Source organism: Geotrypetes seraphini, chromosome 4 (genome assembly GCF_902459505.1).
Source record: "Geotrypetes seraphini chromosome 4, aGeoSer1.1, whole genome shotgun sequence".
Lineage (NCBI taxonomy): Eukaryota > Metazoa > Chordata > Amphibia > Gymnophiona > Dermophiidae > Geotrypetes > Geotrypetes seraphini.
In genome coordinates this window covers 58,542,991-58,568,362 of record NC_047087.1, presented here as the reverse complement: position 1 = coordinate 58,568,362, position 25,372 = coordinate 58,542,991, and the positions used below count along the sequence as shown (strand labels likewise).

General features: G+C 41.7%; 1 protein-coding gene across 1 annotated transcript in view; it reads right to left on the bottom strand.

Annotated features, from left to right (window-relative positions):
• Positions 1-616: 616 nt before the first annotated feature.
• CHD9 (chromodomain helicase DNA binding protein 9) overlaps positions 617-25,372 on the bottom strand; it is a 499,652-nt gene continuing 474,896 nt past the window's right edge. Inside the window, 2 exon segments of the mRNA XM_033940083.1 lie at positions 617-5,420; positions 16,658-16,762. Coding sequence (XP_033795974.1) covers positions 4,530-5,420; positions 16,658-16,762 — 996 coding nt within the window. The 3' untranslated portion in view covers positions 617-4,529.

The window sequence follows — 25,372 nt, the reverse complement described above, 5'->3', positions numbered from 1 at the left end:
TGCACATAGGGATATTTTAACACAAACATACATGAAATAAGAAACCCAACTGGTCATTTCTAGTGTAATAGCCAAGTATGTTGCAATGTTTATAGGCTTTCAGTTTAGCATAACAAATTTCTTACTATTAATGTTAATTCTTGTATATGTTACATTAGGCTGCAATTGTCCTATAGAGATTTTCTATAGTGACAAGACTTTTTGTAGAGGCTCTTTGAGAAAGCAACAAGATAAAAGTGAATGCTTTTTTTTTCTTCCACAAATGAACTCGCATACGGTATTCCATCCATACATGCTTTCCAGTCATTGAATTAAAAAAAAACAAAAAACACCCCACACATTTTACTGCCCATTTTTTTCAATCAGGTCTTCCTGGCCAGATCCAAACATATGCCAAGACATTAGTAGTAATGTACCATTCAAACTGAGTAATCTTAAGCTGAAGAATTAACCTGGGCTTTCAAGACAAAAGTATAATCGGCAGAACTAGGTTAGACTTTCATAATTCCATTAGCAGTAGTGACTTCTCAGAAATAAAGTGAAGAATTGAAAAACATTAATGTGTCTAAAATTAAGAAACACTTCAATGTATCTATGTATAAAGGCTGACATCATGGGTAGTCAAAGAATATGTTTAATAAAAAATAATTAAACTTCCATTTGCTCTATAGAACATCATAGAAAGTAATTCAATAAATTACAAATGACTTTAAGACACTTGTTCACCTACAGAAAGCAAGTTCAGACTACACAGAACACAACTGGCAAATATTGCAAATGTCCAAAGGAAACTGGACTAAGAATTGTATCATGAAGCCTGAAACAAGGGATATAAATACAAGGCAAAAACAGCTAAAGTCCTTTTAGTAATTACCCCACACACATACTTTCTATCAAGCTGGAACTGCAACTTCAGAGTTAGTGTAATTCTATTTAATTTCTCTTATAACCCTTAACGGGATCCCTCCAGTGATAAGTCACTTGATGAAAATAAGACTTTCAAGTATGCCCATTTCTGGCAGCTGTATAGCTTCTGCTCATTTTACTAAAAAGTAGCTTTTGTTTCTTTTTACACTATAAAATAATTAGCTGACATATATATAACTTACCTACTGCTTTACAGAATCAGCTGTATAAAAGAACACATCCTGAGATTCAAATTACATTCTCATTATGCAGTGGCTCAATGTATAAAAAGAGGCAATCCCAGTTTTCACCAATACATAGAACAAATATGATATAAACTGGAAGTCAATCAAGAACTGAATGTAGGCTCTAGGGGGATCCAATTTTACACAATGACTTATTATTGGAGGGATATGTAAAATGTGCTCATGTTGCCAGACAGATTTTTGTGTTTTACTGATAAGAAAAAATTGTGAAACTGAAATAATTAGCAAAACTCTTATCAACAGTAATGGTGTGAAACTGTATTTGCCTTTTTAAATAGAAAGAGAATCACTATGCCAACCAAACCCTCTAGAACATAATTAGGAAAATACTTTTTCTTTTATCAGAAATTGATATAAACAATTTTTTTAGCTCAAGTCCTTAAGAGCTGTTCATTTTTGGGTGTACAACTGGAAATGAGGTTGAAATACTATTGACAAGTTAATAGCTCATCTGAAAAACTTTGGCTGCTTCAAAAATGCAATGTAGTCAAATAAAAATTACTATCTTACAAAGAACAGAATTTACATAAGTAATATTTCCTTTCATGATGAATTTCTAACTCCTCTTACTAGGAGGCTACTATTATGGCTACTATTGCTAAGACACTGAAAAAAGGTGAAATTTTACCAACATGAAAACGCCAGTAAACAACATGATCCCAATTGTATCTGGATGATTCTGTAAATTATGTGTAATACTGAATCTAATTAGGGGGTCAATTACTCTGCATATAGAAATAGATGCTATCAGTAAGTTTCTTGGTTAAAAAAAAAAAAGTAGCTTACTGTACAAGCAGTCAACAGAGCTATAATTAATACACTTTCAAATTCACTCTGAAAATCTTTTCATCAATAACTTGACCTAGTGCTTTTCTACATCCTTCCACCAATACCTGACTAGTTGTTTGACCATAAATGAACTACTTCAGCTCAATCATAATCAGTTTTAATAAAATAGAATAAATCTGGGCCTCTACTATGTCACAATAATAGCAGCTTCAGCTGGAGAAACCATATCATAAATCAGACTAAAGGATTTTGCTTTATACCCCAAGACTGTATTCAGTGGGGGACACTGTGTTTATTATTCAAAGTGCATTTTTAAAATGGACATCTCAGTATATTATATGAACTGATAGCCCACCACTATTTTTTCTTTTTGGTTGGGAGATTTATGCTTTATCAACCCGGTATACACATTGCAACCTAATCTGAATTTGATCATGTGTAGAAGACTTCTTTTTACTACTGTTATCTATTAAGTTCAGGAAAGTCTTATGATAAAATACACACAGCATCCTAAGACAAACTTCTCTTTTACACAAAGTATGCATTGCTCTAGATTCTTAAACCTAGCATTTTATGGTAAGTTAGCCTTATTTTGAGCACAGGGAACATAATTATTAACTTGTACTTTAATTCATTTCCAGAAAGCATTCCAAACCTTTTTGTAAGGTAATTGTTATGACAATTTTTTTCATTTTATGACAGCTTATGAAACTAGTATCTCATATATTACCAATTTAGCTTTAATTTTTAATATCTTTTTAAATGTAATTTTTATATTGTTGGCTAAGGATTTCATTTAGAATGATGATATTAACACCCAAACACAATCATTTTTTTTGAAAAAAGGGGCAAATGAATTTGCATTCAAGAGATTATTTTTATATATATTAGTACCTTCCAAATCCATAGTGAGTAGCTATTAAAAGTTCAAAAAAAATGCGTAAAGAGAGTTTTAAATAAATGTATTGACATCTCTTTCACAATCTGTCACAATATAGAAAAAAATCCTATAGGTTAGCAGTGAATTTCAAAATAATTGTTCAACCATCCTACTGTGCAATATTTGAAAAGCAATAATAGTAAATGACAGTTTTTACTGTATTAAACTATTAATTTTGAAACTTTTAATCAGCTTTCTCTGCTGTTTCCTTGGGAATAAAAATTGCTATGATATGATAATTATGTATACTGGAAGAAACAACTGGTGCATAACTCAACAAAAGCTGTTAAAGGGTTACTTTGGACGCAGTTTTTTAAGTAACATTTTTTACAAGGTGATCTCAAAAGGACAACTTAGTCAAAATATAAATGTCATATATCAGTGGAAAGCTGAAGGAACTGCTCCTCCCAGCTTTCAAAAGATGCATTCAATAATGAGGATTTTTTTTTTAGATATCATCCAAAAATAATTTGATTTCCTCCCTAATCCCTCTAATGGTAAGGTATTAAAGAATTTCAAAACTAATTTGAAAGGGACATTTAGAATTCCGTTAGCATAGGGGCAACAATTCATATGCAGCCATATACATTGGGATTTTTTTTTTCATGACAGAAACTTGACTAGGGAAATAACCTTACAACATACAACTACACATTGGCCAAATAACATGTTTGCATCATCTCCCTAGTGAAATTTTAAAAAATGCTGTCTTATGAACAATATGTTGGGCTTTGCTTTATATTAAAATAACTTCAATATGGTGTCCAGATCAGATAGAACCTACTATTTTTGATTTTATAATGTCAGCAACTTGTTGCTTTCTGGGATCCCATGTGGAGCTTACAATGAACAAAAGTTCTCTTGGACTAGGTAAGCATCATTTTATATAGGATATGTGGGAATGTATGTGTGTTTAACAAAGAAAATAATTTATAAATCACTGTAAACTTTCTAGACCAACTCAGCTGAGGTAACAGGTAAGCCAAATTTAACTGGCTTACTGGGATTATTTTTGTGCCTTTTTAATTTCATTTTTAAACACACACACATGGATGAATTCAAAAAATCAGCAGTGCACCACAAGAGCATTTTTAGGTAACTGAAACAAAACGATGGTGATGGAAATCTACAGCTTTCATGACATTCATTAGCTGCCCAAATTATTGCTGAATTTTGCATCTGTAAATTATAAGTGTCAAGGAGGCTGTAAAACTATATACTCAAAATTAAATCACTATATTATGCATAAAGTACTTTGTGTTCACTGCAAATATATTATTATATACAGCTCTTACAGAACAAAATTTGCCTTTTGGATTTTTTTTTTCTTTTTCATAAAATTACCCCCTTTCCCATCCCCAACAAAATTATAATGCCTTTTGTTGTGATTTTACACCATGGTGTATTTGATAGTACATACAAGTTCTGTAACTCAAGACTTAAGAAATTTTACATGCAAGACGTCTCTGAAAGCAGTTTGCACTTCTAAACAAATACTGAAATGCTCTGTCAGTAAAATCATCGATGCGCTCAACACTTTTGAGGAAAAAGGGGATATTTACAAAGAAATAATTAAAGGAATCCAAAAATTAGTCTCTTTATAATTTAAGTGCAGGGTCTCTGTGAAGTCAGTCTTCACCTGAAGAATCAGAATCCTCAGATGATGACGACGACATACTGTCGGATTCAGATGAAGCATCAGCTTTCTCTGTACCCTCATCTGTGCTGTTTTCATTGGACAAGATTGGTTCTGTTCCCCCTTTCTTGTTCTGTTCTTGGTTTGTAACCCAGGATTCTTGCCCTTTTTCCTCTGCAGACTTGGAGGAGCTTATGTCACTGCTTTTGTTTATTGTTGTTTTATTGTTGGACTGGGACAAAGCTGGGAGTTGAAGATTAAGGCCTGGAGTGAGTAGCATCCCTGGATAAAGTATATTGGACAGGAGTAATGGGTTAAGGGCTAAGGGGCTGGCAACGGCAGCATTAAGTGCAGTAGCAGAGGATGTGGAAGGCGAACTTGACACTGAATTTTCTCCAGTGCTATCTACACTTGAAGTTTCTATCCTTTCTTTTTTCCTGTCTGTTTCCTTGGAGTCATTAGTGCCGTTTCTCACTTTTTCCTCAGAACTAGTTTCCAAAGGCTTAGTTAAAAGGCCTCCCATTCCCATTAGATTGGGTAATCCAGCCATTCCTGAAAGCAGCATGGGGAACATAGTAGCCATGTTTTTAGCTTCTCCTCCAGCATTTAGGCCAGCTGGCATTCCCATTAATCCTGCAGTCAACTGAAGGGATTGTAAGCTTTGCAAGTTCTGCTGTAAGGTCTGAAGAGCTGAAAGATCTACACCTGGAAGCAATCCATTGGCTAGCAAGGGGTTCATAGTTGTGGAGCCTGCGGATACAGCTATGGCTGCAGCTGTTGCTTTTGCAATCTCACTCTTTGGCCGCCTTCCTCTTCTGCTTACTTCTTCTCTTACAACCGGTCCAGTGAGAATGCGGTCAAACATGCTTTCAGGGAGGAATCCCTATAATAAATATAACATCACAATTGAGTATTTGGGAAAATAAAACAAAATGGAAGGTAAGGTAGAAAACTGTGTAAAAAAATCAGCTGCAATATACTTGGAGGTAGCGACATAACCAATGACTGACAACATATGGTACAATCATACTACTATGTGTGTCTAATTACATACATATTATATACTGTCAGTCAGTACCCCAAATGGGTTAACAAAATCTGCATTTGGGGTTGCAAACTAGGTGGACTCTCCATAGATGCATCATTATTCTGTATCTCCCTGGGTGATCACACAATTTTATTTGACCATGATAATGGGGTCATGACCAGTAAAAGATTAATCCTGTACTATATACGAGTTTAAACAACTAATAGCATATTATGAAACTACAGGTATTCTGGGATAGTGGTAGAAAGCTTTGTTGAGTGCAATAACAACCCTGTCTCTCTTCGGTTCCTGACAATTGGTCTAAAAGACTACTGGCTTAATGCAGTGGCCTGCAAACCAGGTGCCGCGGTCGGAAGGCATCCATAAGTACGTAGATGTCAACATGATAACATCACATGCATGCGTGATGTCATTGCACCAACATCTGCGCATGTGCTGAGGCCCTCTGGCTGCGATCCTGAGCCTGTCACTTCGCTGGTGGGAAATTCTGTAGGAGCATGTGAGGTATTCTCATTACTGACTTAAAAAAAAGCAATCTGCAACATGACAAACATATCAGTTCAGATTTTTATATTGATTATTTCAATTTTAGACCAATTGTTTGTTAAATGAATTAATGTTTAGATTAATTCTCTTTGGACAAATTGGTCTTTAGATGGATTATATCCTTAGACCAATTGACCATTAGATAAACAGTTGTTAGCTGAATTGTACCAAATATCATCTCTCATATCAAATTTAGAAACTATAAAGGCATTTGAATACTGTTCTAAAAAACATATTTGTTAAGAAATTGTCAACATTTTTATTATTCAAGCTTCTATTTATTATATGTACTGATCAACTTGCTTATACCTATATAGCACTCAAAGTAGCTGAATCACTTCATTACTGTGTAAAATGAATGCATCCTATATTCTATGCTTCCTTACAGTAACACACTGTGATGACTTTTGCATGTTGTCCATTTCAGTAGATAATTACTGTACAGAAAATAAACTAAATAAGTCAATAATAGATACTATTTTGGGATCTGGAACCTGACAAGCCAGTCTTGATGTGAAAATAAGGTGCTATACTTACTGGTGATCTCAGAAGCAATCCCCACCACCCACTCATATGAACTGGCTGCAGTTTAAAGTTTCATTAATTATGAATAAATATTCCCCTTTCATTCTTGCATACCTTATGCTCAACAAATGAGTGAGCATTTCATTTCCTGTTTTCAATATTCTAGTTAAAATTCATACAGGTCACTTGTTATTCTCCTCAGTTTGCAATCTAATTTTCTTTTAAATAATAGATTTATAGTCTCTGAAAGCCAATATAGGAGACAATAATGTTATAAGCCCATATGGCCAAGATTTTGCCTTTCTGAACTTATGATAAAAATTGTTGAAAATTTGCCGTATTATTGGACTAAGGGACCATTTGCAATGAATCATGGAAATATAATACTTTGTAGGAATAAAAATAATCTACAAGTATTCAGTGAGCTTGTTTTCCCCAGAAAGTAAACAGAGTACTTACTATTGGTCATAAACAAAAACTCCATACACAATTTAGGTACAAAATAGCCCCAACAGGTAGATGGGCTGAGATAGTTAAATGGGTAAAGAGTTAAGAGATTGTACCAGCAAGTTAGGGCCTCAGGGCAGGATGCAAGACAGAAAACACTGGTTTGGGAGTGATTTTCATTTGCCAGGCTATGCTCAGCACAAATAGTATGCAAATTATATGCACACTATTTGTGCTGAGTACTTCGATGAAAGGGGGACAGAACTGTGCCTGAAGCCTCTGCACAAGAATAACAGGATTAGGTTCTTACCTTGTTAATCTGAGTTATGTAGCTAGTTGATTCTCATTTCCCATGAACTGCAGAAGGTTATCACTTTAAGAACCTGAAACTCCTCCCTTTCTGAAGTTGAGCATAGCACCCTCCTCAGTTGCTACCAAAGCAATCAAACTCAACTGAAATATAAGAAAAGAGGAGAGGCACAGGGAACTTCCCCGATAAGAAACATTCTGCTCTGCTCTGAAATTTAGAAAATAGAACAATTATCAATAAACATTTAACAATCCTTAATAAAGGTTTGGACAATTTCTTGAAGGAAAAGTCCATAGTCTATTATTGAGACAGACATGGGGGAAGTCACTGCTTGCCCTGGATTGGTAGCATGGAATGTTCTTATTATTTGGTATTTTGTCAGGTACTAGTGCCCTGGATTGGCCACCATGAAAATGGGCTACTGGGCTAGATGGACCATTGGTCTGATCCAGTAAGGCTATTCTTATATTCTTAACAATAAATCACATGAGTAACTTACAACCTATCTGCTAAGGTTAACAAGCAAAGGCCAAAGGACCCCCCCACCAAGAGTAAAGAGAAACCCTCAATATTGTAAACACAACTTTTTTAAAAAAAATTCTAGGTACAGTAGCAGGGGTCTCGAGATGGGCACTGGCAATGTCAGAGGCGGAAATTAGGCGAATGCAAGCAAATCTGAACAGGGAGGGTAGTACAGACTCCTGTGTATCCTAAAGAAACCAAGATTAATGAGGTAAGAATCTAATCTGTCACTCAGCAAATACAATGGAGTCTGTACTGTAGCTGGTGTACCAAAGCAGTAACATAGGGCAAGGGAGGGACAGATGAGCTGCCCACAGAATCGAGGACCCAAAAGTGGCATCCTTTTGAGCCGCCACATCCACTCTGCAGAACTTTGTAAAGTTGTGCAGAGTAGCCCAAGTAGTAGCTCTTCTGATTTCATCAGCCAAAACAGTCTGAAATTCTGTCCAGAAGGTTGCTACAGTAGATGAAGTCCTAATTAACATGAAAAAGAGTCCACTTCTGGAAGATAGGAAGGAACCATGTGCAGAGAAATATCCAACTCCATGAAACAGAGAAAAGGCTTCCTGTGGGATAGGGCTTGCAATTCTGAGATTATTTTTGTCGATACTATGGCAACCAAAAACACCGTCTTGACTGTAAGGTCTAGCAGAGTAGCCTCTGAAAGATGGGAACAGGCTGCGTAACAGAGGTCTCAGCCCTCAAAACCCGAGTGACATCTGGGTGAGAAGCCAGAGATCAAAGGCTGCTCTGAGTCTGAAAGCACGAGATACTGGCTATCTGCAATTTTAGGAATGAAACCGTAAAGCCCTTTTGAAAGCAGCTTGCAGGAAGGCAAGGATCACCAGATCAGGAGCCTCTTTGCTCTACCTGCTCCTTGGCGCACCATAACTTAAAGGTCTTCCAGGTCTTAGCATAAGCCGCAACCATTGCAGGCTCCTTAGCCCTAAGGAGAGTTGTAACCACAACCTCCGACTAGCCTTTCCGAATCAAGGCCACAAGCTCAAGAGCCATGCTGTAAGACCAAAGCATTCCGGCTCCTCCATTGGAATGCTTTGACTGAGAAGCCACAGATGAACAGGCAGCTTCAGGGGGCTGTCTCTCTGCAGACGCACCAATTCTGTGTACCAAGGTCTTTGGAACCAATCCGGAAGCAAAGGGGAAAGGAGAGAGGATGTCAGACCAGGGAAAGGAAGTAGGGAGAGATTCTAGACTAAGGAAGGGGGAGGGGAAGAGAAAGAGAGAGATGCCAGATCACCAAGGAGAGAGGAGGGAAAGGAAAGAGGGGAGAGCGATGCCAGACTGTAGGAAGGAGAGGATAAAGATCCCAGAACATAGGAGGGGGAAAGGGGGAAGACAGATGTCAGACCATAGCAGAGGGAGGAGAGGGTACACAGGGATGGATGGGAAGACAGGAATGGGAGGGGTGGGGAAGTGAAGATATGAAAAAATGCTGTTTATGGATAGATGGGAATAGGGGAGAAGAAAGAGGGAGGAGATGGCATACATGGAAGGGCAGAGAGAGGAAGGAGATAGTGTGCATAGATATATGGGAAGAGAAGATGTGGAAAAGTAGACAGAGGAGGAAGCAGAAAAACAGAAGAAAGTTGAATATTAAAAGTTAATGCCAAAGATGGATGTAGTTAAACACAAAATTCTTCACCCGTCAAAAAAAATCTTAAGTCATCAAGCTTGAAAAGTGTTACAAAACACGCAAAGATTGTTCTTAAGTTTTAGCGTGCTCATAGATACTTCAACAGAGCACCATACAGCGATACGAAGTTGCTAATACTGCATAGGTTTTTAATCACAGCATATTATCTTGAACACTAAGGCTTGGGCAGGCAAGCAGGAGGCAGGAAAAGAGAAGGAGAGAAAAGCATTAGGAGGGTAATTGAAAATGTTTTACAAATAAGGCTAGGCCTAAAAAAGTGAAAGGGAGAGGTTGTGATCTGTATATAGATCTGGTTAAATTTAAGTATTTGAGCCCAAGATTGTCTGTGACTCAAATGCATCTTTGAATAGGTAGTTTTTAATGTGCTTTTAAATTTTTCTAAAGAGGTTTCACCATGTAGATAAATTGGTAACTTGTTCCAAAGCTGGGGTGCTATGATTGAAAAAATTGTCCTACTTAAACCTCAGACATTTAGTTTGGTGTGTCATGAATGCTGTCGTGAGAGTGAACACCATGGTGAGATCAAAAGAAGTGTCTGAGGCTTTCAGAAAAAAGATTGTAGCAGCTTATAAGTCTGGTAAGGGATTTAAAAAGATCTCAAAAGAATTTATTAGCCATTACACAGTCCGGAAAATAGTATACAAGTGGAGGGCTTTTCAATTAATTGCCAGGTCTAGCCATCCAAGCAAGCTGACCCTCAGAGTAGACTGCAAGATGCTAAAAGAAGTCTCCAAAACCCTTAAATGTCATCACGGGGCCTACAGCAGGCTCTTGCTACTGTTGCTGTGAAAGTACATGCCTCTACAATTAGAAAGAGACTGCACAAATTTAACTTGCATTGGAGGTGTTCAAGAAGGAAATCTTTGCTTTCTAAGAGAAACATCAAGGCCAGACTGAAGTTTGCCAGAGAACATAGACAAACACCAGGACTTCTGGAATAGTGTTCTATGGACAGATGAGTCTAAAATTGAATTATTTGGACACCAGAAAAGAGGATGCTTGGCGTACACCAAATACAGCATTCCAAGAAAAGAACCTCATACCAACTTTGAAGTATGGAGGTGGAAGTGTCATGGTTTGGGTATGCTTTGCTGCAGCAGGACCTGGCCAGCTCACCATCATAGAATCCACCATGAATTCTACCATGCATCAGAGGGTGTTTGAGGAACATGTGAGACCATCTGTAAGAAAATTAAAGCTGAAGTAGAACTGGACTCTGCAACACAACGACCCAAAACATCCCAGTAAATCCGCCAAAGACTGGCTGAAAACTAAGAAATGGAGAGTCCTGGAGTGGCAGAGTCAAAGCCCTGATTTTAATCCCATTGGGATGCTGTGGAGTGATTTGAAATGGGCTGTACATGCAAGAAACCACTCAAACATCTCACAGCTGAAAGAATTCTTCATTGAGGAGTGGCCAAACTTTTCTCAGACTGATGTTGGAGACTGGTAGATGGCTACAAGAAGCGTTCACTGCAGTTATTTCAGGCAAAGGGGGTAAACATTAACTATTAGGGTGTAGGGTGTCTTAATTTATTCCTCAGTTAGAATTTTTGTGGATATCTTTTGTTTCATGAGTAAATCAAGGAAAATACTTGTTGTTTACCTGCAATTACATCACTTTCTTTTCCAGAGATAAATAAAAAAAAGATTTGACATCGATATGGTGAACATTTTTTAAGAAAGAACTGAATATTTCATGGGGTGTCCTAATTTTTTCACATAACTGTTATCTAAAAAAATGTCTTGTCTCCCCGTTTTACCATGTCAGCTATTTTTTCTTCCATTTGTATCTTTGCTTTCCTGACTACTTGATCAGCCTCTCTTAACTTTTCAAGATATTTATGCCCGTCTTCCTTTTTCTGCGATCTTTTGTAGTTTATGAAAGCTAACCTCTTATTCCTTACCTTCTCAGAAGGAATAATTTTGTAGGGTGCTATGCTCCACTGCAGAAGGGGAGGAGTTTCAAGTTCTTATAAGTGATATCCTTCTGCAGTTTGCAGGAAATGGGAATAAACTAGCTACTGTACAGACTCCTGTGTATCTACAACAGAACTGAGAGTTAGACACAGTTCTTGTGTGCAGGATCTGTACAGTGTAGGGCTGTGATCGCAGTGCAAGTCTTTATTTTATTTTTTTTAGTTTTGTGCAATTTGGATGCAGCTGTAGTGCGCATTTTGTGTGCCCCATGCCTATGGTCAGGACACAGGTGTTAGGCGCAGGACATACATGCACATAAAACAACCACAAACAGCTCCTATTCAAGCTACAAACAGCTGTAGACCTACTGGAAAATTTTGCATGGCAAGAGGTGGGTGTTCCTTGCTGTGCATTACAAAGAGTACTCAATTTAATACTAATAAGCTCCTTGCAATGCATTTGCATAGGATTCTTGGTAGCCGCTACTGTGATCGGTAAAAACCCCCAAGAAACCTTTTGTGCACTGGAGGCTGTGCTACCTTGGCAAGACTGGCTACAACCAGTATTACTTCCATGATAAGCTTGTGAGCATCGGCCCCCTCAGATCTTCTTGGTGGCGGAGGGAGTGGCTTCGCATTATTGAAGCGGTTCTTTCTAGCAAAGGCCCCAAGGCTGCCTGATGAAACTGTGACTAAACTACTGCTAGCGGCAGCTGTGTGACAAAGTTAAAAGCACACAGTGAGCTGCCGCTAGGCTAGAGAGAGGAGAGGTTTTGCTGGAGAGGGAAGGAGGGAAGGGAGAATGGGTAATACTGGACCGGGAGGGGTAGGAGGGAAGGGAGACTGTGTAATGCTAGGGGGGGAGGGAAGGGAGAAGGGGTACTACTGGACAGAGGGGAGGTAAAAGGAATAGAGAAGAGGTGCTGCTGGACCTGACGGGAAAGGTGCTACATAATGGAGGGGAGGGTGAGATGATACATGGGGAGAGAGCATGTTGGGTTGGGGGGTGGGAAGGAGGGATGCCACTCGAGGGAAGAGGCAAGGACAGAGAAAAAAGCGTGCAGGAGGCAGAAAGTGTTGGACTCATGGAGAGGGTGAGATGGATGGGGTGAACAGAAAGGAGGGGAGGAGAAATGTTATACTCTGGGAAAGGGGGAAAGGGAAGAGTGTGAAAAGTTGGACTCATGGAGTGAGAGAAAGATGGCTGGGGGAGGGAAGGAGGACCAGAGGAGAAGCATGCAGGAGGAAGAGAGGAAAAAATGTTGGACTGGTGGAAAGGAAGGAGAAATGTTGGACTGGGAGGCGGCCCAGTAAGGAGGAAGGGAGATAGACTGCATGGGGCAGAAAGGAGGAAGGGAACGAGAAATGTTACACTGGGGGGGGGGGGGGGAGGAGTGATAACTAAAGGAAGGGAGAGAAATCAGACCAGGGAATGGAAGGAAAGGAGGGGAGTCTGGTAGCGCTATAGAAATAATAATAATAATAATAATAGTAGTAGTAGAGAGAGATGCCAGATTATGGGAAGGAGAGGAGAGAGAGATGCCAGACTGGGAAGGGGGGAAAGGAAGGAGAGAGCTGTCAGACCACTGGGGAGGAAGGAGGGAGATGTCAGACCATGGAACTAGGGAGGGAAGGAGGGAAAGATAGGAAGGGAAGTTAAGACATGGAAAAGTAGATTTTGAGAAAAAAGCAGAAAAATGGAAATATTGAATGTTAAGTTAATGCCAAAAATGGATGCAAGGCAGAAAGGCACGCTGCAGAACACTGCTGAGCCCCCTATGCTACACAGTCTGCCCTCGACAACCCTCCCCCCTAACAAGGAGTGAGACTAGGTAAGGGTAGGCCCTGAGCTCCAAGGAAGACTAAGCAGACTGGCTAACAGGTACCCCGAAGGGATCGGCCTGTCAGCTATAGACCGAAGTCTGTAAATTCTCAAGCAGGCAGAGCTTCAAATTCATTTTAAATGTGAAAATACCTGTGAAAGGGATGAAACTATGTCAAATAATAAAATGGGGAGAGCGGAATCCACACTGCTGAAGTCATGCGTGTGCAGAAGACTGCTAGAGGGCGCTAAACTAGCCTGTGAAGTACACTAGAGGCAGAGTGAAATACCTGAAATGGATTTCTTCTGCAGATCATGCGAGTAAGGGGAAATAACTCTATGGTCTAGAACAGTGTTCTTCAACCTTTTTACACCTATGGACCGGCGGAAATAAAATAATTATTTTGTGGACCGGCAAACTACTAAGACTGAAATTTTTTTAAAAAAAACCATCGCCGCTCCGTCCCTGCGAGCTCGGTCCCACAAACCATCTGATCCCATCCGCACAAGCCTCAAATAGTTATGATTTTATATTGAACATATTTTATTAAAGTATAAAAAGAAACAATGTTCTGCACAATTGTCATTTTATAGATACAAATAATGCAGAGCAAGGATCAACAAAATCCCTATCTCCCCTCCCCTTCACATATATCCCCTCTACTATCAAGAAAACTGAATAAGCCAAATTATTACAGAATACTACACAAATATCATGTAACAGAATACCACAGTCACACATGACAGGAATGGTGTTAGGGGAGTGGAACTAGGGCAACTGCCCCCTGGTCAGAGAGAGCCCTAAGCCAGCTGGAACCTAAAGAAGCACTGCCTGGGCTTTGCACTCCCAAGTTATGTCTAGCAAGATACATATTTCAAATCTGATATATTTGAATCACAAGATAGAAATAAAATTATTTTTTCTACCTTTTGTCGTCTCTGGTTTCTGCTTTCATTGCCTTTTCACTCTCTTCCAGCCAGTGTCTGCCCTAAGAACTTAAGAATTGCCACTGCTGGGTCAGACCAGAGGTCCATCATGACCAGCAGTCCGCTCACGCGGCGGCCATCTGGTCTAAGACCAGCACCCTAACTGAGACTAGCCCTACCACGTTCTTGTTCAGCAGGAACTTGTCTAACTTTGTCTTGAATCCTTGGAGGGTGTTTTCCCCTATAACAGCCTCTGGAAGAGCGTTCCAGCCTTCTACCACAGAACTTCCTTACGTTTGTACGGAATCTATCCCCTTTCAACTTTAGAGAGTGCCCTCTCGTTTTCTCTGCCTTGCAGAGGGTGAACAACCTGTCCTTAGCTACTAAGTCTATTCCCTTCAGTACCTTGAATGTTTCTATCATGTCCCCTCTCAATCTCCGCTGCTCAAGGGAGAAGTGGCCCAGTTTCTCTAATCTTTCGCTGTACGGCAACTCCTCCAGCCCCTTAACCATTTTAGTCGCTCTTCTCTGGACCCTTTCGAGTAGTACCGTGTCCTTCTTCATGTACGGTGACCAGTGCTGGACGCAGTACTCCAGGTGAGGGCGTACCATGGCCCAGTACAGCGGCATGATAACCTTCTCTGTCTCTTCAGTCCAGCATCTGCCCCTTCCATTCACTGTCTGTCTTTCCCTGCCATCTCTCCTCCTGCCCCCCCCCCCCCCAATTTGGTCTGGCATCCATCATCTTCCTTCTGTTTCCCTCATGGTCTGGCATCTCTGTCCTTCCCTCCCCCCTGTGGTTTTTAGCATTTCTCTCTTCTCATTTCCTCCACTCGGATCTGATATCATTCTCTGCTCTCTTCCCTTTTCTTCTCTGGTCTTCCTTCTCTATTTTCTGCCTCCATCTAAATTAAATTCTTTCTTACTATTTAGTCCCGTTTCCCTCTTTTCACTGTGTCTACCCACAGCTTATCACCCCTTTCCCTCACCCCTCCATTATCTTACTATTTTCTTCCCCCTTTATTTATCTCCTCCTTCCAACCAGTATGTGTTCTTTCCCCACTTCCATTCAGCATCTGCTCTTCCCTCTCAACTGACATCCATCTGCCTTCTGCTCTCTCTCCCTTCTTCTCACTTCCATGATCTGTCCCCTTCTCTCTCTCATCTCCTCCATTCCATCATCTGCCCCTTCTCTCTCCCCCCCAACTTCCATCATCTGCCCCCCTTCCCCTCACCTTTGCGGATCACTTTCTTGCCCTGGAGGGTGGCTCATGTCAGAGGGGAAGCTTTGGCCGAGCAGAACTGCTTGCAAGGAACAGTGGAACTTACTTGATTGATGTCGATGCTGGGGCCCGTTGCCATTTGAAGGAAAAAAAAAGGGACCTGCAAAGGTGAGAGGAAGGGAAACCTCCAGGACAGCTGCTCTTTGCCCTCCTTCAGCGGCCCAAGAGTCCAGACCAACAGCGGCAGCTCTGTGTGCTTTTAATTTCGGCACAGAGCTGCCCCTAAGCAGTAGTTTAGCGCGGTTTCATGAGGCAGCCTCGGGGCCTTTGCTAGGCCGGCCCACTTCAATGATGCGATTTGGGCCGGCCTAGCAAAGGCCCCAAGGCTGCCTCATGAAACCGCGCTAAACTACTGTTTAGGGGCAGCTCTGTGCCGAAGTTAAAAGCACACAGAGCTGCCGCTGGTGGTCTGGAGGTGCGGAGACAAGGCAGGAGGCAAACGCGGTGGAAGGCAGGAGTCCTGGCGAAGGCAGGAGTCCTGGCACAGCGACTGCAACAGGAAGTTGCGGCGGGGACCGAATCTTTTGCGGACCGGCAAGATTTTTTTGCGGACCGACACCGGTCCGCGGACCGGCAGTTGAAGAACTGTGGTCTAGAATGTCTCACCTATTGCACTGGAAATACAGATTGTTTTATTTGTTTCAATAAATTTTAATAGATTATCTCTGATTCATGTGTACAGTTTCTTCTCCACTTTTTTTTTCATTGACTTTTATTAGTTTTCCATGAGGTTTTGTTTCCTTTATTCTGGTTAACATCAATTGTATTTTATCTCTCTCATTTGAATTTCAGTGTTGTTGAGTATATTTTTGAAACTTGTTTCATAGTAGTCCTATTATAAAGTTTAGATTTGTTGATTTTGAGTTTACTTAATTCACTGTATTTATGTTTATATTTGGACTTTTTACTACTGTTAAGTTGTTAACAGAATTGTAGGGTTTTTTAAGCTTTATATTGAATTTTACTTGCTGTATGCTGCCTTGGGTGAATATCTTCATAAAAGCAGTTAATAAATCCCAATAAATAAATACATAAATAAATATTAAGGTGCATTAATACTCTAGGTAAAATAGTACACGTTACATTAAATACTTACAGATTGTTTCACAACATCTCCCCATTCAGGAGCTACTCCATATTCAGGATTTTCTTTCAAGAATCTACACAGGTCCTTCAAAGGTGGAGCAAAAGCACCACCCACCTAAAACATGTCAAAAAAGTATTTAGTTCAAAACTGTAAACCTAACAGTTTTGGTAAGTCATACCTCATCACACAGTACTGAAACTAAGTTGTAGGCAATTTAAGCAGTGTTAAGCTGCTAATACTGCAAGTATGCATTGCAATTTTGATTTCCTTTTTATGCTGCTAGACCGGTACAGACAAGTAGACTGAATCCGCCTACCCGCATATGGAGATAGTTATTCCAGTGAGGAAAGATCAGGTTCTTACCTTTGCTAATCTTTTTTCTTGTAGATTCTTACTCTATTCCTGGACTAGTGGGTTATTTTCCTATGGTTACCAGATAGCTTGTAGGGAGCCTCATTATACAGTCTTGAGCTCCTCCCCTCTTACTTCAGGACTGCCCCCCAGAAATCAATGACAAAGCAGCCTGAAACACCTGTAGAGGACAAAAGCAAAAGAGAGGTGTACAGGGATACTCCATGACAAATAAGTCATATCTGCTTATCACACAAAATCAGAACAATCATGAACAATAGAAACAGGTCATTAAAACATTAGGAACCTGAACAAAAAAACAGTGCTCTAAGGAGACATAGCCTGCACTGACAGAAGGGGGCACCAGGACGAGGGACCCCCCCCAGGACAAAGTGCTAAATACATGTAGATGGTACTCTTATAAAGGCTGACCAGAAAACCAGCTTACCAGTACTAGTAAAGGTAGACAATAGGAGAATCAGCAACTCCCAGGGTAGTTTCCAGGAATAAAGTGTGGATTACAAGAAAGAAGATTGGCAAAGGTAAGGACTAGTGGGACGTAATAGAGCAGTCCCATAGAGCTAGGATGAGACTGATGAGCCTGATGCCAAAATGGAAGTACCAAAAGCAGTATCCTGCTTGACCACCATATCGATCCAGAAAAACTAGGTGAAAGTATACAAGGAGAACAAGGTAGCAAGCAGCTCTGTAAATCTCCTCCAATGAGATCGCTGAAGACTCGGCCATGAGGAAGAAATGCCTCTGGTAGAATTAGCCTGCACTTAAAAAGGGGGGGGGGGGAGGCTTCTTACTGGCCGCTATGTAAGCAAAGGAAATAGCCAAACAGATCCATCTGAAAATGGTAGCCTTGGAAGCAGGCCCGCAAGGTGGACAGAGAGACAAAACTTGTTCATGACCTCCAGGTACCGCAACAGGAGCATGTGCACATCCTGTGATCAAAATACCCGGTCCCACTCCCTTGAACCAGAGAGAAAAAAGGAAGGAAGCCTGACATCCTAATTAACTGGAAGGCACAGTTCACCTTTGGAAGAAAGGAGGGAACCATGAATAGAACCATGCTAGAATCCGAGATAAACAGAAAGGGATCCTAACAGAAAAGAGCCTGAAGTTCAGAAACCTTGCGGGCAAAGGTAATGGCCACCAGGAAGACCATCTTAAAAGAGAGATCCATTAAGGATGCATGTTCCAGAGGTTTAAAAGGTGGGCGAGCCAAATATCGAAGAATCAGATTGAGATTCCAAGCTTTAGAAAACAGATGACACCTGGATGAGAGGCCAAGACCCTCAGGGGTTTAGGGTCAAGACAGGAGAGACCAGCAAGCTGGACTCGGAGAGAAGCCACAGCTAGGCCCTTACACAGACTGTCCTGAAGGAATTCAAAGATCTGAGGCACCGATGGAATCTGTCGGGCTGCTGAGCTTTGGCTGCCAAATAGCAGCTGCATTTTTCTGGAGTGGCACCTGTGAACTCATTGGGGCCCGCTTTCGCCTGTTTTGTATGCCCCTGGGCAGGAACAGCAATAGAATCCCCTTCAGAGGTTGAGGGTACTTGGGCCAAGGAAATGTCCCCTTCCTGTGTTACAGAACACATGGAACACGGCTGCATGCCGGATAGCCATACATTGCAAATAAGACATGAATCTACAAAATCCTGCCCTGGGAAGTCCATCTGAGCAGTTTTCTTGGGAAAATGAAGCTTGTAGAGGCTAAAAATAACTTTTATATTGAAATCAGAAAATCTAAGTTGGCTGCTGCGAGTGCAATTTTTAACATAAAACAGCCCGGAAAAGGCACAGGAATGCTAAAAAAACCTAGTGATTTTGGGATTTTAGGGATGGAGGGGCTAGAGCATGCTCCCAAACATTCCAAGACCCACTTTTGGAGACCTCCCAAATCGCTGATTCAGGATGTGAGCCCAGTACTCACTATCATGTGCTACTGTGGACTACTGAAATGGAAGCTGAAACTGCTTACAGGGAGATCTTCTGCTTCAACAAGCACATAAACTGGACTGCCTGTCTTCTGACTGCTCTAACGGCCCATCACCCAAGGCCAGGACCTCTGCCACTTTCAGATACACCATACACACGACCTGGCAATCAGCTCCAAACCTAGGCGCACCTCCACGGAGCCACGCAGCCTGCACTCGACCCACTAGCGGATGAATCTGGGGTGAACAAGCTCCCAAGGGAACAGTCCCTGAGCCCCAATCCACAGGTTGTCCAAAGGGTGCACTGACAGGCAGCCAACCCCCCTGGAAATAGACTTTCCACAAAGTCTGTGATCTCCCACAGGCAGAGCTGTCCCCATGAGGAACCTCTGCAGCACAAAAGCGGCAAACGCAAACAAAACAAACTGGGTTTAAAGACAAATAAATACAAGAAGAAAATCTGAGCTCCTATAGTCTGGCTTGTGGGAAAGAAACTGGATTCCTAGGAGGCAATCCTGCGGTAAGAGGGGAGGAGCTCAAGACTGTGTATAATGAGGCTCCCTACAAACTGTCTGGCGACCATAGGAAAATAACCACTAGTCCAGGAATAGAGTGGGATTGTACAAGAACCTCACCGGTTATGTGGTCTTGTACAGCCTAGAATTCTCTAGTTTCTCTCTAAATCCAGCAAATGGAAAGGTTTGTTCTGGTGCAGCAGGTCCTGGATGTAGATCTGACTCCCCAAAATGCAGTCCATGGTCTGCAGTTGAGTCAAGTGGCCTGAGAGTTTGGACTATGCTCCCCAACCTAGTGGAATGTGGAAGTATTTTGCACTCTGCACCCCCAAAGTTTCAACTCAACTGTCTTAAATTTGGTAAGGTTCCAGCAGCAATTCCTGTGGAGCCCCTATTAGCGAGGTATGTGTAGTGTCCCATCCTCCCCCCTCCAAACAAAAGCTCTCCTAAACACCCTATAAAATTACAGTGGAACCTTGGTTTACGAGCATAATTCATTCCAGAAGCATGCTCGTAAACCAAAATACTCGTATATCAAAGCGAGTTTTCCCATAGGAAATAATGGAACCTCGCTTGATACTTTCTCACCCCCCCCCCCCAGGCCAGCGGCGCTGCTCCCCCCTGCGCGAACCGGCACCCCCTGCCCCAACAACTTGAAACTTACTCCCGTCTGGCACCGGCACGCAGCCCATAGGACGTGCTGCTTGAAGAACTTCCTGCCTCTGCTGAGCCTTGAGCATGCATCTGCGCATGCTCAAGGCCTTCTATTCTCCCTCTCACATTGCAGCACAGGAGGCCTATGGAACAGGAGAGACTGAGCTCCTCCTGCTCCCAACTTTTTGAAGTACGTGGAAGATGGTTGGGGAGCAGGGGTTCGGGATTAATGGCAGGAGGGAGTGGGCATCCATCCTGTCGGGTTTTTTTCAAGAGTTGGGGAGGTATTATGCTGCAGGAGGGAGTCGGCATCCCTCCTGCCATTTTGGTGGGTTTTTTTTTTTTTTTTTTTTCGGGAAGCTGGCCAATGGCAGGAGGGAATGGGCATCCCTCCTGCCTTTTTCTTTGAGGGGTTCAGGGGGTCGGTCGCTTTTGTCGGAGGGGGAAGGGGGCTTTTTTAAAAAATTGGCCAAATATTTTGCTTGTTTAATAAACGCAAGATATCTGGCCCATTAAAAAAAAAAAAAAAAAAGAAATAAAGCCACTGACAGCAGTGACAGGAGGCTGCTTCTACTGTCACTACTGTTAGGGCTGCCCTGACTCAATCGCTCACTGAGCGATTGAGTCAGGGACTTTGCATGCAAATGATTTGCACCTCCGTTATTTAAAAATCAGCAAGGAATTGGCCAACAGCGATTGAATCACTATCTTTAGTGAATCTAACCCCATGAGTATGAAGTTTGGCAGATACTGGAGAGGGTTAGGGCTTTATCAAGTGCATCCCCTTTTCCAGGTGCACAAAGTTTATTGCAGAGGGCCCCAGGACCCCCCTCCCATGACTATGAGATACAGGCAGAGAATTTGAGCCCAATGGAGCCCTCTTTCTAGACTCCTTCCCAACACTGGATGCCTGGGGTTTTGAAGCGGAGTCCAAAGGACTTCCACTGACTGAACACTCAGGTGTCAAAAGACGACTTCCTGGTTGTATAAATATTTAAGTATGAAGAGTTGGGATGCTTAATTGACCAATCTAGGATTTACCCTGGAAGACTGCACTTTTGGGATATCTTTTAGGTTTTATATGCCATTTCCCTGAATTTATATATAGTTTGAATTTAAGAATTTGTTTATGTTGCATCAGTGTTGATGGGGCTTGGAATGGTGTATGCTGCACTGAACCTATTCCAGGCTGCATCAGATCTTATACCGGTGATGTCACTGGAATATTCAGAATATCTACCTCCATATGCTGATAGGGAGACTCAATTCATTTGTCTCGACTGGTCTAGCAAAATTCAATGAGAGGAAATTAAAAGTTATTAAAATTTCACCTTATGTGTTTGTTCCACAATGTAAAATATTCTAAGCCAGACAATTATATCTGCTATTACTACTACTAATCATTTCTATAGTGCTACTAGACATACACATCAATATAGTGCTGTACATCAAAACATAGAAGAGACAGTCCCTATTCAAAAGAGCTTACAATCTAATCAAGACAGACAAACTGGACAAGAAGATTTATCTAAGAGTTTAGTGCTATAAAGATTTATTTTTATGTATACTACTTTGTGGGCTAATAACCACAATTTTTGCAGTTTTACCCAATAAAATAAAATGATCTCTGGCCTCAATTAATCACTTCCTGGCAACTCTTGTTTATATTAGAATTTCAGAAAACTATATCTAACTTAGCTGGACTGTTGGTCAGCTCAATTTTTAGTGTAAGGGAAGATTAGGTTCTTACCTTGATAATCTTCTTTCCAATATAAAGGAACATGAGTCTTGACCAGAGGGTTATTCACCTCTACCCATGAGATTTTGCAGAAATAATCATCTACAGCTTTTCAGATCCTCCTCCTAGTATCAGTGGGTGGTCCATATCTCTTCAGTTCATACCAAAGCAGCTGATCACCCCTAAAATAGAAGAAATAAGTAAGGCTTGGGGAAATCCTAAACCAGGTCTTTTCTGCTCTGCAACAAAGACAATTAATTAACCCCTGAAACTCAATACAACCAAGGTGGACCCAAACAAGCCACCTACCTGAGCACAACTAGCGCTCACATTTATGCAGCTATTATAGGCTTTCCCACAGACTTTGCCATAGCGAGTTATTGCATCACATATTGTTTTTGCTGGACAGTCGTAAAACAATCATCTACATTCTCTTTCTCTCTTGGCTGCTCCAAGACATACATTTGGAGATACACATACATGTCCGAGACAGGGAGCAGGCTAAATTGATATTTGACAGGGCGGTGACTCATGCTCCTTTATATTGTGTCACAACTCTCCTTTTAGATCCTCCAGACAAACTGGACTTGACACTTCTGACCCACCACAGCCCAAAGATTTCTTAGGTCTGTTGGGTGTTTTCAGCTCACAATAACAGTCCCAGGACTTTGGAGAGGCTTACCAGGGTTTGGACAACAGCCAGCATTTAATCCCCCAAGGATTGCCTCTCCCTCTACCCATCAAAACTTCAGAGGTCAATCCCATACAACACTATAAGGGTTAAGGTGAGGCAGAAATTGGTTAGTGCCTTAATAGGTCCAAATCATAGATGTCATCACATCCAATATTCAAGTCCAATTCTTAATTCAAAAGTCCTCAATTTAGTCCCCTTTTGATCTTGCATAAAGCACAATTACTTACCGTTAACAGGTGTTATCCAGGGACAGCAGGCAGATATTCTCACATATGGGTGACATCTTCCAAGAAGCCTCGATGCGGACAGCCTCGCAAGCAGACTTGCTTGAAGAACTTTAGAAGTTCGCGACTGCCACAACGCGCACACGCGAGTGCCCTCCCGCCCAATGTAGGGTGCTCGTATCCTCAGCTAGCCAAGAAGCCAAATAGGGGAGGTGGGTGGGTTGTGAGAATATCTGCCTGCTGTCCCTATATAACACCTGTTATGGTAAGTAACTGTGTTTTATCCCAGGACAAACAGGCAGCATATTCTCACATATGGGTGACCTCCGAGCTAACCAGAATGGGATGGTGGGAGTGTTGGCAATTCAGGAGAATAAATTTTCTAAAACTGCCTGGCCAAAGTGGCCATCCCGTCTGGAAAAAGAATCCAGACAATAATGAGAAGTGAATGTATGAACCGAGGACCAAGTGGCAGCTTTGCAGATTTCAATAGGAGTAGATCTAAGAAAAGCTACAGATGCCGCCATGGCTCTAACTTTATGGGCTATGACTCAACCCTCTAGATGCAGTCCAGCCTGAGCATAGCAGAAAGAGAGGGAAGCAGCCAACCAGTTGGAGACAGTGTGCTTGGAAAATGGATGACCCAACTTGTTTGGATCAAAGGAGACAAAAAGTTGAGAAGATCTCTGTGGCTTAGTCTTTTGCAAGTAGAAAGCCAAAACACGTTTACAGTCAGAGTATGAAGAGCTCTTTCTCCAGGATGCGAATGAGGCTTTGGCAAAAAACACTGGAAGAACAATGGATTGATTAAGGTGAATTTCTGAAACCACTTTAGGTAAGAATTTAGGATGAGTACGGAGGACCACCTTGTCGTGATGGAATACTATGAAAGGTGGATCCGCTACTAAAGGTTGTAGCTCACTGACTCTGCGAGCAGACATGAGAGCAATGAGGAAGACCACTTTCCAAGTGAGATATTTGAGATGAGCCGAAGACATTGATTCAAATGGAGGCTTCATCAACAGAGCAAGAACCACATTGAAATCCCAAGCCACTGGAGGCGGTTTGAGAGGTGGCTTGACGTTGAAAAGTCTTTTCATAAATCTGGAAACCACAGGATGAGCAGAGAGGGGTTTCCCTTCTACAGGCTGATGGAAAGCAGCAATTGCACTGAGATGAACTCGAATAGATGTGGATTTGAGGCCTGATTGACATAAATGTAAAAGGTAATCCAGAACTGAAGACAAGGAGGTAGATTGAGGTTCCTTGTGATGAATGGTGCACCAAGCAGAAAATAAAATGTCCTTGACAGATTGAGAAAACTGGAAATTGGCAGTTACGATGAAAGATACCAAGCTGTCAGGTGTAGAGATTGCAGGTTGGGATGAAGTAAAGGCCCCTGACTCTGTGTAAGCAGAGATGGAAAAACTGATAGAAGAACTGGCTCCCTGCTGCTGAGTTGAAGTAGAAGGGAGAACCACAGTTGTCTGAGCCACCGAGGAGCTATGAGAATCATGGTGGCATGTTCGTGTTTGAGTTTGACGAGTGTCTTGAGAATCAGAGGAAATAGAGGAAATGCGTACAGAAATTGATTTGTCCATTCCAGAAGAAAAGCATCTGCCTCCAGACGGTGAGGAGAGTACATCCTGGAGCAGAACTGAGGCAGTTTGTTGTTGTGGGGAGACGCAAAGAGATCTACTTGAGGGGTTCCCCACTGAGATAAAATGTGATTGAGAGGTGACGAGTTGAGCGTCCATTCGTGAGGTTGCAGATGACTCAATTTGTCTGCCAGACAATTTTTCTCTCCTTGAATGTATACCGCTTTCAGAAAAGTGTTGTGAAGAATTGCCCAATTCTAATCCTTCTGAGCTTCCTGGCAAAGAGGGAGAGATCCTGTTCCTCCCTGCTTGTTGACATAGTACATGGCTACTTGATTGTCTGTACGAATGAGGACTACTTGATCGTGAAGAACATGCTGAAAAGCTTTGAGAGCATTAAAGATCGCTCTGAGTTCCAACAGATTGATGTGACACCAAAGATCTGTGCTGGACCAATGCCCTTGAGTACAGAAACCATCGAGTTGAGCCCCCAAAGTGTAGGTCGAGAAATCTGTTGTAAGGACCTTCTGATGAGGGGGCGTGTGAAACAGTAAACCTCTGAAGATATTGGAACAGAACATCCACCAGTGGAGAGACTGTCTCAACGAAGGAATGACTGTAATGTGCTGAGAGAGTGGGTCAAAAGCCTGCGCCCACTGAGATGCCAGGGTCCACTGAGGAATTCTGAGGTGAAGTCTGGCAAAAGGAGTTACGTGAACTGTAGAGGCCATGTGGCCTAGGAGAACCATCATGTGTCTCACTGAGAGTGAAGTGAGGGATGAGACTTTTTGACAAAGTTGAATGAGAGCATCCTGACATTGCTGAGGAAGGAATGCTCTGAGTTGCACAGTGTCCAGTACAGCTCCAATGAACTGTAGAGTGAGAGGGCTATAGGGATTTTGTAAAGTTGATTTCGAACCCCAAACTTTGGAGGAACCAAGTAGTCCATTGGGTCGCTACAATAACCCCTTGAGATGTTGAATCTTTGATGAGCCAATCGT